The 14,480-nt window shown below is 34.2% G+C and overlaps 4 protein-coding genes across 4 annotated transcripts in view; 1 reads left to right on the forward strand and 3 right to left on the reverse strand.

Annotated features, from left to right (window-relative positions):
• The window catches only part of LOC109862490 (leucine-rich repeats and immunoglobulin-like domains protein 3), a 2,266-nt gene extending 380 nt beyond the window's left edge, over positions 1–1,886 (forward strand). The window contains exon 2 of the mRNA XM_020442565.1: positions 404–1,886. Within this exon, the coding sequence (XP_020298154.1) occupies positions 404–1,816 (1,413 nt within the window). The 3' untranslated portion in view covers positions 1,817–1,886. The remainder of the gene's footprint in view (positions 1–403) is intronic.
• A 1,523-nt stretch (positions 1,887–3,409) lies between these two features.
• LOC109862617 (troponin C-like) lies at positions 3,410–6,108 on the reverse strand. The gene is made up of 5 exons (XM_020442703.1): positions 6,027–6,108; positions 5,667–5,694; positions 5,452–5,595; positions 5,114–5,365; positions 3,410–4,352 (listed from the first exon to the last, which is right to left on the reverse strand). Exons 1-5 carry the CDS (start codon positions 6,027–6,029, stop codon positions 4,318–4,320), a joined length of 462 nt encoding a protein of 153 aa, XP_020298292.1. The 5' UTR covers positions 6,030–6,108; the 3' UTR covers positions 3,410–4,317.
• A 2,546-nt stretch (positions 6,109–8,654) lies between these two features.
• On the reverse strand, positions 8,655–10,187 carry LOC109862621 (troponin C-like). The gene is made up of 5 exons (XM_020442714.1): positions 10,101–10,187; positions 9,912–9,945; positions 9,617–9,760; positions 8,769–9,023; positions 8,655–8,680 (listed from the first exon to the last, which is right to left on the reverse strand). Exons 1-5 carry the CDS (start codon positions 10,101–10,103, stop codon positions 8,655–8,657), a joined length of 462 nt encoding a protein of 153 aa, XP_020298303.1. The 5' UTR covers positions 10,104–10,187.
• Positions 10,188–11,812: 1,625 nt separating this feature from the next.
• On the reverse strand, positions 11,813–14,413 carry LOC109862338 (leucine-rich repeat transmembrane protein FLRT3-like). Its single transcript, XM_020442369.1, has 3 exons — positions 14,316–14,413; positions 13,723–14,053; positions 11,813–13,633 (listed from the first exon to the last, which is right to left on the reverse strand). Exons 1-3 carry the CDS (start codon positions 14,411–14,413, stop codon positions 11,813–11,815), a joined length of 2,250 nt encoding a protein of 749 aa, XP_020297958.1.
• Positions 14,414–14,480: the final 67 nt, after the last annotated feature.

The following is a 14,480-nucleotide window of genomic DNA, read 5'->3' on the forward strand; positions in this document are numbered from 1 at the left end:
ATTAGATATAAAAAAGTGAAAATTATTTATATATTAAAAAAAACTAGGAAATATTATTTCTTTATTAAAAAAAATGACAAATCTTTACAACTACTTAGCACGTCGTAATTTAATAAATATGCTCTAAATCTAAATAATATATTGCAAATGAGACAATATTATTAATATTTGTTATTATTATGCCGTATTTTAGTTTTTCTTCTACTTGATCACAGATCATTATTAACTATGTTTGTTGTTAATTTAGTATTGTTTTAAATTGTTAGCTGTAATTTTAATAACATTTAATCAAATTTAAAGAATCTATTTTTTTGACACTTAAACTTAAAATATATTATAATATAGACGAGCTATCTTTATAGTTACACAATTGTAAAATAGACACGTTTTATTATGTTTTCAGAAATCAATAAAAATCAACAATATTGCCATAATTGGTAGGATCGCTGCTTTTCTTTGTTTCTTTACATTATTAAAAGCCAATGATGTCTCCCCGTATCTTTGGAGAAGTTATATGAACAATTCCTTCTCAGATGTATGCGAGAACAACATTATCTTTTTAAACTTTGCACATACAACCATCAATAGAATCGATGATGATTTTATCAGCAGCCCATTTATTACTTGTCTAAATCTTACGGATAATCATATTACATACCTCGCAGACAATGCCTTTAGAAAACTTCCTAACTTAACTACTCTGTTTCTTTCTAATAATAAAATCATATCCGATTTTCACTTAAGTGGCCACGAAAATTTAAAAGTTCTTATTATGAATAACTATAGATCTTACGAGAATTATTATCAATCATTTGAACAACGAATTGTCGGACAATATCAAAACTTAGAAATTTTATCTCTTTCTGAAAACTACATAAAAGATTTAGTATATTCTCCGTATCAAAGTGATACAATCTATGATTCATCTAATCACAGTTATGATTTATCTTCGCAAAATTTAATGCCGCAAAAGGTAAATATTCCATTTCCAAAATTGAGAATTTTAGACCTTTCTAGAAATAGAATACAAACATCCAAGTTTGTAAATCTGTTACCTAGAAATGGTCTAAGTTTTCTCGATCTTCATGAAAACTCGCTTCAATCTTTAAGCTTGTCTGAAAAAGGAGAGAATGTGTATACATTGATCTTAGATAATAATGAGATAAAGTATGTAAAGCGGCAATACAGCAATGGAGTCAATCTCTTTAGCATGAAATCTTTAAGAAATCTTTCCATTTCCAGTAATCGCATTATCAGTATTGGGTCAGATGCTTTCAAAGATACAAACAAGTTAGAATTTTTGAATCTGTCTGGAAATGCTATAGAAACTTTGCATAAATACACATTTGCAAACTTGAAGTACTTACAAACAGTTGATCTTAGTTTCAATCTAATCAAAAATATACCTCAATTTGCAAATGAACTAAACATTAGTACTTTGTTTTTACACCACAACAAAATAAATACAATACGTCCAAGCGTTTTCATTCAGTTTCCGAAGTTAAAGAAATTGTTTCTTGAAGAAAATGATATAGAATGGATTGACACTAAAGCGTTTGCTCAGCTTTCTATGCTGGAGGAATTAAATTTGTCGAACAATAAATTGAGTTCTTTGCCAGAAAGATGGTCTGAATCTTTGATATCTTTGAAATACTTGAATTTGTGCGAAAATAATTTTACTTCGCTAGAATCATTGTCTTTATCAAGTACAATATCATTAAGAGAACTGTATCTCATGAAGAATCCGTTAAAATATTTAAATATTAGTTACTTTGAATATTTGCCACAAAATCTTACTGTACATTTATTAGAGTAAAAAGTTAATTTGATATATTATTTGAAGTATACAAAAATATAAATTTACTACTTATTGTTAGTTAAAAATATGATACTACTATATAATTGTTAAAGAATAAATAATTGTTATGTATTTTTACCGACAATTGTTTCTATTGAAAAGTAGAAAAACTAAAATGTAATGGTCGAAACGTCTACATCTTATAAAAAAATAAAAACAAATATTTGTTGCACATTGTACACTATGTTCGGCTTCTGAGGAATGTTAATTTATATTATACATTGTATTAATAATATTAATAATTTACTAATACAAACCTCAAAGTAACAGTGTACTTTTATATAATCTTTATATATTATTAAATACACATTTATATATAACTATTATAAAAAATATAAGATTATTAATATATTTATAGTTCTCGAGAACTTCTCTTTTATTTTATTAGATTGAACATTTATGTTATACTTATTTGATGAAGAATGTATGATATAACTAGTAATGTATGATGTAACTAGTAATATTTTATATAATCATGAGCAATCACATTACGTGCAAAAAAATTTTTTGTTTAATATACTATGCTAATATATTGTACATATAAATATATAAAGCGCATTAAATCATCATCAAAACACAGAATTGCGACATTTCTAGTTTTATTGACTTCGACAAATAATTGTGCACTGAGCGAGATTCAAGTTTTATATATGTATAATGAGCGAGATTATCTATCCGGTTCGTTTTCACGCGAAGCAGATTAGTCCGCGACGTGAGAGTCGCGGCATAATTCCGTGACTGAACATTTCAGATACCTGATTTGGTGAAGTTTCTCACAGAAATGATTACATCTCGCTCCGCGCGACGTTTATTGCTGTGTACTATTATTACGTGGTTCAATTTCAAAACGGAAACGCCACCACTTGGACAGCCTGATAATGAGTGTGAACTGGATGCGAACATTTGTTTTATTCTCGATCTGGTTGTATTTCTCGTTGTTTTACTTTGTAGAAAACGGCGCGTGCGTCGTTTTGTCACGTATATTGAGATTGCAACAAATAGAAATTTGCAATTTTATAACCATAATATTTACAGTTGTGCATGTGTGTTTTTTGTGTTGTGAGAAGCAACTCAAAATAAATTTGTGATTATAAAATTAGATTCCAGAACGAACAAATTTATTTACTGCGTCATATCATGTAACTTTTATCTTTTGACGATAGTATTTAGCTGCGATTTTGCGCGTTTGATTTGGATGCTTGCCTAAAACATAACCATAGATGTTAATGATGATTTAACGTCAAAACAGGTGTGTAAATATAGATACACGTAACTCGAATAAAACTGAGTTTACCTTAAACCTATAACGTTTTTCTTTGACAAATAAGATATTAAAATTAGATGCAAAAAATATTTTTTGATATGACGATTTTAACTTTATACGGAGGATATGCGATCTATATTAATAAAACTGTCAAGAATAATAACATTCGTTAGATATTGTATAGTGTACTTATTTCATACTTTGTTATTTTTTATGCGAATGGAAAAGGAATAGTAAAAAACGACATTTTTACGTATAGAAAAATATATTTATTTTACAGTAACGTGTTTTTTTTCTCTCTTCGCGTGAACAAGAAAAGTAGATTTTACTTTTCAAAAATATTAACAACAACGTTTCCGCATTTTTCGTAGAAGCGTCAATGTATACAGGTGTTACGAAAGTTCGAGACAACAGAGCATTACGATTTTTATTTTTCGATTATTGAAAAGTTGTCAGATCTTCGTGATGCAATCGATACGACGCGCTAGACGCGCGAGGAAAGTAGCGCCTTGCGCACTTGAATGTGATGCGCTACTTTGCGCACGAGGTAATATCGTTCAGGCGTCGTGCATGCACTCGGCCGTAAAAGAGAACACACGCAGTATTTATACGCAAAACGCTTGATAATTTGGCGCGTATAATTTATATAATTTACCGAGTCACATCTTTTGATACTTTCACGCGTAAACTTTCAGAACGAAATCTCGGTGTGATATTCAACGTACGATATAAGAAATCATAACTTTCCTCTCTCGCGCGACGTAATCAATGATTAGAGATAATCGCTTGAGAATTTTGCACGTGTACTCATTTTACCGTGACGAAGAAATTTGCATCGCTACTTTATTCGCGCGCGCGCGCGCGCGAACGAAGATTGTTCCGATTTATCGAGGCACTTGTAGGTATTCATTTTCACTGCTTCTATCGTAGATTGAATGCGTGTGGAAACGTTGTGGTCTTCACCTTGCATGATGAAAGCCGCCGACCGTCAGCGAATGATACCGCGGATGATAGTAAACGTCCAATTTTCCGCTCGACCGTAGTTTAACGTAATTTGTAGAAGCGCGTGCTGAAGAAGAAGGCGATGATGATGAAGAAGGAACACGCTCTCTCCTGGCGGGCGTTACCAATTGCGCGGCAAGCCCCGGTCTTCGAGTGCCCGTCTTCATTATCAGCCCCGGTCTGTGTCTGCTTCTTAATCGTCCCCGCCCGTCATGACTTCCATGAACTCTGAAAGCACGCACAGCGAGCGTTAGTGTAATCAAGCGGCGCCTCGTGTTTCCCGCGAGCGGCGAACTTGGCCAACCACCCAGAAACGAGGGGATTTATTGAATGTTTGATCGACTTTGCCGTGCGGTCTTAAGCCGACGTTGACATTGACGTGCGCAAAACGAATTTTCTTGGCTCCAAGCTTCGTAACTCGAAAGAGAAAGAGAGAAAGAGAGAAAGAGAGAGAGAGAGAGAGAGAGAGAGAGAGAGCGCAGATTTTATTATAAATGAACTACTTGGCTTTTCCGAAGCTTGTGTCACATGTTATCTTATCGCGAAAATTACGCTTGTTAGATGCAGCCAGCGGCGGAATATATCAAACGTATTATTTGAAATGTCACTGGGTTATTGCTAGCACGTTCGCTAGCACATTCCCTGTGCACGTGCTGTGCGGTTACTTTGGCACCGCCGCATTTCTATAACGTCAAAACCGCGTTCAAAATCTCTTCTTCTTGCACTTTAATATTGACTCTCTAAATTTAAATTAAATTTAGTACCTCTTGTATGTGCTATTTTCTATTCGAGAGATCGTAAAATATTAAAAAAACAATAAAAAATAACTTAGACATCGCTTGTTAGTAGCTGCAGCTAAATGGCTGTTTCATGCAAGTTTATGTATTATTTATCGGGAGTTGTATTATTATTTACGTAAGTTATCGGAAATTATCGAGAGTATCGTCGCGAGTTGATAAAAAAGTCAGGAACTTAATGAAAAGAAGTACCGTCAAAGTCAAGCGTTCCTGAGCCATCCGCGTCGATTTCCTCGATCATCAGATCGAGTTCCTCCGGCGACAGCTTGTCATCGAGTTCGTGAAGAATATCACGGAAGACATCGGTGGTTATATAGCCGTTGCCTTCTTTGTCATACAATCGGAATGCTTCGCGTAATTCTTGCTGCATCGCTTCCGAATCTTCCTCCACCAAGAATCTAGCAGCCAACGTGCAGAACTCCTCGAATTCGAGCTCACCAGATCCTGTTGTTACAGAAAATACACGTGAACGTAGCAAGGTTTAGAGAACGTTGTTCTCGGGATCAAATCAAATTAAGAATTTTACTCACCATCTTCGTCTACTTCCGTGATAATATCATGCAGCGCCTTTTCACTGAGCTCGTAGCCCAACATGGCTAATATCGTTCCCACCATGGTGGTGCTAATGCTGCCCTTCTTCTCGTGATCGAAAGCGTCGAAAGCTTTCTTCAGCACTATTTAGAAAATTCAAATTACTCTCAATAATATTTTTAATACGACATAAATTACAGAAAGATGCACTTACGAACAATTTGGTCCTTAGGTAAATCTTCCTAAAATTATATATAACACGTTATTATTCGTCCATTCGACTATTCGAATCATCAATTAAAAGTTACATTTTTTTATATTAAAAAGAAATAAATAAAATATAAAAAATATTTTCACGTGTGTGACACACTAAATAATTGTTTTTTTCATATTTGATAACGCGAAAAGTAATTAAATAAATTTTTTGATTTTGTTTGCAAGTTTTACATTTGTTTGTGAAATTATTCGATTTTATTTAATTTTGAGATGTTGAAGGTTTTTTTTCACGCTTCCCGAAAAACATTGGGACTTGACAAAATAATTCTCGAACTTATTGAAAATCTGTAAGACTTGCCATGGCGATGTGTTAACTACACGCGTTTCTTGCGGTACTTTAGGCTCGGCGGTTTATCCGGGTATGCACCAGATTCTGGCCGTGGACTTCTGTTTTAAGTGGATGATTTTCTGGCACGTGATTGACCGGGTACATCCCGAGTCTAGCGGTTTTCAAATTCATCGAGGACGCTCTCCCCACTCTATTTCCATAGACGTGCTTTAATTGTGCAGAACTCATGTAGCAACGCATTTAATTTCGAAAATCACCCATGCCTTTCTCAGTCACACGTTCGATTTATCAACGGTTTTGCTAAAAGTGCCAAATATTCTGACGTTCTTACATGTAGATTTAATGCAAGCATATTGCACACTATTCGTCTTGAAGCGAGTAATTATCTCTGATGTGAATCACATACAACATCTAGATATGTGTAATTTCACGTATCAGTTTATGTTAAAATGTATATCGAAAAAAAATGTATACATAGTACAATATGTAGTTAATGTTTTATTAAATAATTACAAACGTAATGTAGTTATTTTTTAAAATTTATTTTTAAAAAGTTAGTGCTTTATAATATAGTTGATACACCTACTGCCGTATAAATATATATGTATATATATATACATGTATATACATATGTATATATATACATATATAACGCAAGTATACATATAATTACATATATAACACAATAGTATTGAGAAATTACTTTGATATGAACCACTATATATTACTATCTGATATTCAAATTCTATAACTCTAACAAAAAATTAACAGTTACATTATTAATTAAAATTTTTTCTCTCAAATTACTTTCTTCTAACATTATAGCCGCAAGTGTTAAATTAAAACGTGTAATCTTTGACGCCTCTATGAATGTCTATAGCAATAAAGTCGTCTCGCGTCAGTCAACCGGATCGCCACATAAATATCTAATGATTAGAGTTTGCGCCGTCGTAATCGGGACCTCACAAGAGGTTCATTGTGAAATTTCGCAGCGTCCCGGAACGGCAGAATTTACGAGCGACACGATGTCCGCTGACCAGTTGCACAGACGCAACAATAGACAAAATTGGCTCGCTGCCGAAAAATTCATGGGTGAGACTGACCCAAGACGATTCTATGCAATAACCGTGCGCACACTTTATTCTTAGTCTGCTAATTATAAGCTTATAAACCCTCGGTGGCTTCTATTATATTTAGGTGATTTTATCGTTCATTCCGAAATATAGCCGTTTGCTATCGCGTGTATTGTCGAGTGTCTTTGAGACACGCCTCCGCTATTCTTCCACAACAAAAGTTCACAATAGGTTACACTAGTGTTACAGAATTGAGCGTGTAACGTCCGTTAGCTGATGCGTGCAAAGCACGTGCTGTCAAAGCTGCCAGCACGCATTCACGAGTGCGTTCCAAATGCGACTTGTTGTATTTGATGACAGGTACAAATATAAACTCTCTACGATACAGTGAAGAATTACGGAAAATTGCAACAGTTCGCTCATGTTCTTTTAATAATAGAAAATTTAGGTAGTAGTCTAGGTTTATGTAGAGAGCATTTTTTTTTTTTTAGACAACTAACAATAAGTAACAATATGTCTGTTTAATTTCTGTTTGATTTTATATTACAACTTTTCTTGTAAATTAATATATCAAAAAATTTAATGAATAATAAGAAAATATATATTATTATTGTGTATTATTTGTGTTAATTTAGATTATTACTACTATTTTTATAAAATTTTTTATTATTCAGCTTCTGTTAAATATAATGAGAAAACTTACTGCAAATTAGAAAGTAATATTATTTAATTTAATTAACTTGCGTTGCGATTTTAAAATATAGAAAAATAGAAACAAAATAGAAACATTGCAGTAAATTTGAGGTCAGTAGAATAAATGTATTTTTCTGTATGCGATTTTTTTGTAATTTATTAGTTCATATATAATATTTTAACATCATTGATTTTCATCTTATTTCGCTTGATATATAATTTTTCGTCTTTTTTTGTAATATTTTTTTCTCTTCTTAAAAATATATATAGTATTTTTTCTTAAACGTATAGACACGTAACAGTTATACATAGGCGAAATATAAAATTATATAAAATTTCGATATTTGATTGTATTACAATTTACATTTGAAAATACAATGTTTATATTTTACATTTCGAAGAATAACGATAATAAGCTATTTGTTTTTGTTCTGACAAATATCTATAAATTTCAAGATACTAAAAATCGTTATTATTACTCTTTTATTTCCAAGATTTTTGAAAAGTTTCTTCACAATAATATTTGGCATTATGAGTGTATTGTTTTCTAAGCACATTATTTCATTTTATTTAGAAAAGAATCTTTTAAATTTTATTCGTTTTAAATTTGTCACTACCGTAAAATATTTAGAGAAATTTCATAGGAATTTTCTTATATGATAAATGAGCGAACTTAATACTCTGCTAGCGTTAAGTATAACTTCGAAAGGTGATTCGGCTCCTTTCCTCTCTCTCTCTCTCTCTCTCTCTCTCTCTCTCTCTCTCTCTCTCTTTCTTTCTCTCTCTCTCTTTCTCTCTTTGCACAGACAAACTCGTTGTTCAATACGTGGGCGATAGACACGAGACATCCACGCGGTGCCAAAGTCATAACTTATCCTGTCATGACCTCCATGAATTCTGTAACGTAAACGTAGGGGTTAGTCTGGTATGTATAGGCGAAGACTAAGTGGATTAGCACCTGTGCGCACTACACAAGATTTCTCACCATCGAAATCGAGCGTGCCAGATCCGTCAGTGTCCACCTCCTCTATGATCATGTCGAGTTCCTCCGGAGATAGCGCGTCATCCAGTTCATGAAGGATGTCTCTGAACACATCTGTAGTAATGTACCCATTGCCTTCCTTGTCGTACAATCGGAATGCTTCTCGTAACTCCTGTTGTATCGCTTCGATGTCAGTTTCCTCTTCAAGGAAGCGGGACGCTAACTTACAAAACTCCTCGAACTTCAATTTACCTGTTCCTAGATATTGTTACGTACGATATTCCCGATTAATTTTATATTGCAATGCTTTTTCTCTTTGGAACTCCTTTTTTATTTGAATTACTTTTTTACGTTAAAAGACTGCTAGATATTTCTCTAGATCATGTTCTTAATCAAATATAAAGTGCAGAAAATGGCGGATATGATTAAAATATTTGTTTTATTACTGTAATTTGTATATACGTTTTATATTGTAAATAATTAATAAATAATATATATTCTTAAAAATATATAAAATTATAAAATATTAAAAACGAATATCTCAAATTTTTATTTAAAAAATTTGAAATAATATTTTAAGAAGTAAAATAATTTTTCAAAAGCGGAAAAATATATATAAAAATAATGTTTAATATCTTGAAATTTAGAAATATATTTGCTAAGACAAAGGCAAATAGTCCATTATCATTATTTCGAAATATAAAATGTAAATACTATATTTCCGAATACAAATTGTAATATAAAAAACTCAAAAATGAAAATTTTATACAATATTTTGACTACGTATAACTATTGTATATTTTAAAAAATATCATATGTATTTTTAAAAAGAAATATAAAAAATAATTTACCTTCCGTATCAATCTCCCATATAATTTCTGCGAGTTCCGACTCTGAGACTTCATGACCGAGCATTCCCAAAATTGTACCGACCATATCCGTGCTAATGCATCCTTTCTTGTCGTGATCGAAAGCGTCAAATGCCATTTGCAGATCTGTTCGGAGCATTAATTTTATAAAGTTGTCACATATCGTTTATGTATAGATCGTCTATAAAATTGATGGTAAATTTGCTCAATATTCTAGATAAAGTTCATTAATATTAGAAGAACAAGATGTGTTAATTTATAAAATCAGAGAACTTACGAGAGAGTTGATCTTTGCTAAGTTGAATTTCATCCTGCAATCGAGTTGAACATTATTAATATCAAATGTGAACTTCTCTATTTGTGACATATAAAATTACGTAAAATATAAAAAATTTCACAATTGTAGAATTAATTTGAATAATCTACAACTATTCACACGGTAAAAGTTCACACGCGCGATAAATACCATGTCTTTCAAGTTCGCTGTTTTTTCTTATTCGTCGAACTAATCACAATGTCGGATGATCACGAGTTTCTTTCAGATGCGGCTGACTTACTGCACCGTCGAAAAAGTCATACTGAGCCGTGCTAAACTAATTAGCGGGGTATACAATAGTACAAATACACACCTACGATCGGTGTCAATAGATCATCGCCAATCGAACGTGTCGAATTAGATACGCTATAAAAAGATTCTAAATTCGGAACAGCTTTCATGGCTGCTTCTTTGCGAAATAATTGACGAGCTAACGCAATCAAATGAAGTTTCTAAGGTTTCTTACGCGAATTTATCAGTAATGTATAAACATTGTTACTGCTGAACATTTTGTAAAAATAAAACTTTATATTTTTTGTATTTAGATATTTTTATTTTCCGTGTTTCAACAATGCCTTTGAAACGCCAGTTACAATATAAATGCAATTTAACTTGTTTTTTTTTCTTTAGAGATGAGCGCGACATAATCTAGAGAAGAATTTGTGACATATTTGTTATATTATCTTCACACACGTGACGTCGATGATCGCTATAGCAAGCCCACACATGGCGAAACTATTCGCGAACGTGAGAGTGGTTACATATATCGAACATGTACAGCGGTTTGGTACCGTCATTGCATCCTTTTAGAGAATTGCAGTGGGTTACACAGACAAGTAGTACGTGAAAAAAAAAATCATCTGGCAACTACCTTTAACTAACCTCGATATATGTATGTTACTTCTCTAGAGAGCCAATCAGATAAAGCTTCGACGTTAAATCGAACTACTGACCTAACGGCTAAAAATAATTCTAGGTAAGGGGAATCGCTTCATTACCATAATAAACGACTCATTGCGGATTACTAAGTTTAGGGTGCGCCGACTTCCGTCGATCGTTCTGTTTTCGTACTCATTTATATATGCGTTTGGTCCAGCAAAATTATCGAAAACTATTTTCTCGCTTTTTATATCTCACTTTTTATATTTCACTTTTTATATTTCACTTTTGATTTATTCAGGTCGTTTCACAAAGTATTTTTGAAACATTGGATGGAAGATACGATTTTGTTGTATATTACGAAAAGACAGTAAATTGTTACGTATACACGCATAAAATTATTATACAGCAACTTTATAATTATATTTAATTATAAAAATATTTTAATTACAGTTCCCGATCCCCGAGCAAATATTTGATTAGATTTAAAGTACGTGCAATTTTTTCTACCGTGAAGAAATAAACTTTGACGCAAGATAATGATTTATGATAATAATATAAATTATACTTGCAAATTCTCTTTGTGCGCGCATGCATGAATTTTCAGTTTTTATTGATTATTTTTTTCTCTTGATTTTGATTTACTTTTGCGGAAAATCGTACAATGCTATTTGTGATAATTTATCGTGCAAATTTCTCGGTAGCTGACATTGACCCACGTGACTTTGGCTGGTAGCCAAACTTAGTCAGATCTAAAACAAGGAGATAATTCCGGACTACTATCCATAAACTGGCATAATGCATTTGTACAAATTTAATTTAATATGATAAAAACACTCTTCTATAGAGTCATGTTTAAAATCTTTTTCTAACTTTATTCAATGTTTTCTCTCGATACATATGTTTGTAATTATTCTGATTACAATGTTTATCGAAGATTTGCAAATATACAAGTCGGGGGACAATCTCGCGCGTCGTGTTTGTCATGGGATGTACGTGTTACAAATGATATCATCGTCGAATCTGTGTTCGCTCGAGTCGGCCATTGTCAACGATTGCTCGTCGCGACGCGGATGCGGCGGCAAGGGCGGCGGTTCGATTCTGCAGATTACAGACAAGGATCTTTTCAATCTCCATGTGTTGAGTTGCGACAATGTCGGTTCGACGCCGGAGATGTAACTCGGCCCGTCGCTCTTTACGCTCGCCTCCGAAGTTCTCGAGTTTCTGCGAAGCGAATTTCGCGCTGATGGCGGCAAGGGTATGACGTATTCGATTTTGTTCAAGTTTCGCGAGATCGTAGATACCGTGTTCTTTTTCGCGGACTCGATGGTTTCGCTCGAAATTCCCTTCGGCAGTATCATAGCGTTTGGAGATCGACGCTTCACGATCACAACTCGTTTGCTGCCTCGCAGCATCGCGGGATGTTGTCGCACCGTGATAAACATGAGAACGGCGCTGACGAGGCACACGAATATCAAGGAGGAGACAAAGACAGCGATGATAACTTTTGTATCGATTTTGCTCAGCCAAGAACCGGATGACGACACGACCCTTGTGGTCAGACCCAGACAATTCAATGGCGAAAACTTTACGTTGTCCGAGGAACAAATCGTATAGCTCGCTTGCGGCTCTACGTTATCCAGAACGTAGTGACTTCGAACTTTACTGATGCACCGTACCGACTGTCGAAGACTGTCCACGTTTAATCGAGCGTCGTTATTAAACCAAATCAAAGACACGTATCTCGTGTTTGGCAGAGTAATTTTGACGCTACCATTGTCGAGTTCCGTCGCGTAGAAATCCACGAGTCGCAGCGGCAGTTCGAGATCGTTCGTCACGAACAGTTGATGCGAATAATTCAATTGAAGTAATTGATCGACAGTATTGCATTTGATGTGAATTATCTGCGTTGACTCGGTTGTAGATGTGCTTTTTGCTGTTGTCGGTTCCGCTTCGTCACACGTCGTGAGATCGGCGCCAATTGTTGTATCAGTCGTTTCGTTGCAAAACTCGGCGTACAAGAATGATTTGTCGGCGTTCTTCTTTGGCGAACTACAAATTGCCATTGTCTTGGAAATTATTACGTCCGGATATCTCGTTATCATATCTTGCAGCCACTTGAGATCGCAGTCGCAGTGCCACGGATTGTCGTGAATTGTCAGACCAAACTTGGGATGGTGTCGAATTATAGAATTAAACAGACCTTTCGGCAAGGACGCGATATTGTTATTGTCCAATGTTATTTGCAGCACGGTTTTGGACATCGGCTCGAATGCGTTTGCGCAAACAGTCATTACATGCGAGTTGGATAAATAGAGCGAGTTCACGTATGGCACACCGAAAAAGAGCGACGATTCGACAGTCGGAATATTATTGAACCTCAAGGACAAAATTGTTACTTTCGACAAAACATTCGCTCCCGTGATGTTCCGAAGAACCGCGTTGTTTCCGACAACACCTTGCAGCGAAAGACTTTCCAAGCTATTAGCAACGCCATTTAATAAATTCCTCTCGGCTTCGATTAATTTGTTTCCTTCGATAAAGAATTCTTGCAGATTTGGCAAGTGATTAAAAGTGGCTTTTCTCAAAACAGATATTTTATTGTTCCAAAGATGAAGCTTCGTTGTTTTCTGAAATATTTGCGAAGCGAACGCTTCCTCGTCCAATGTAGTTAGGGAACAATTGATGAAAGTTAACTTGTTGATTGCCAATTTCGTTTTCAGCCAATTTTTTTGAAGTTTGTTATCAGGAAATGTCGACTTTTCAAACACTAAACTCGCACCGTCATTCAAGCCGCATGAATTCTACAAAATAAATTATTAACAAATTTATTTTTAGATATGCGTGCGGTATATAAAATTTTTCTTGTAAAAAAAAATAATCAAAACGGTACCTTGTATTTACTTTCGATGTATTTTCTCGTTATTTCTCCTGGATCGAGTTGCGCTGGTATGGAACACTCGATAATCTTGCACGACTTCTGGTGACAGTAAGATATATCCATTGTCTGGTTATTTGTCGACGGTGTTACAAGTTCCTGACTGATAATGTTTAACGGATGCGCGATGTTCGACGTTGTTTCTCGATTTGTCACTTCGTGATTATTGTGATTGTTCATCATTTTATTATTATCCGATCTCGACCAGATATTTGGGTCGCAGTAGAGAATTCCGACCGTGCTGCACAGCAACGCAACTGCTAGAACCGTCCGACATGCAAGCAGACTGCATTCAATTAATATCTGTTTTAAAGCGATATGTGTAATTGTTGTGTAGATAACAAATGTAATTAATTTTATAAATTGGCTTCTAGTTTTATATTTCTCTCGCGCAATTAACGGGCAAATTGCCAAGTTACAACAAAAACATATTATCTGCTCGAAACATATGCGCATACATTTATATTAATTTAATAAATGCGTTTAAAATGTAATTTATAAAAACACTTTATAAAAAAGAAAAATCATAAATTAACTTCAATACGTACCTCCTTCTCCAATTCAAAATCGGTAAACACATTTTTACCAGGTCATACACCAAGCACACTTGCTGCACACCGCGGTTCGATTCACAGCCTAGATTCATTGAATCTAAAATTGCGGTCAGTCTGCACTTGATATTAACGTTATCTTATGCAGCAGCTGATATACGT

Source organism: Pseudomyrmex gracilis, unplaced genomic scaffold, assembly GCF_002006095.1.
Source record: "Pseudomyrmex gracilis isolate BER0280 unplaced genomic scaffold, ASM200609v1 scaffold_10, whole genome shotgun sequence".
Taxonomy (NCBI): Eukaryota; Metazoa; Arthropoda; class Insecta; order Hymenoptera; family Formicidae; genus Pseudomyrmex; species Pseudomyrmex gracilis.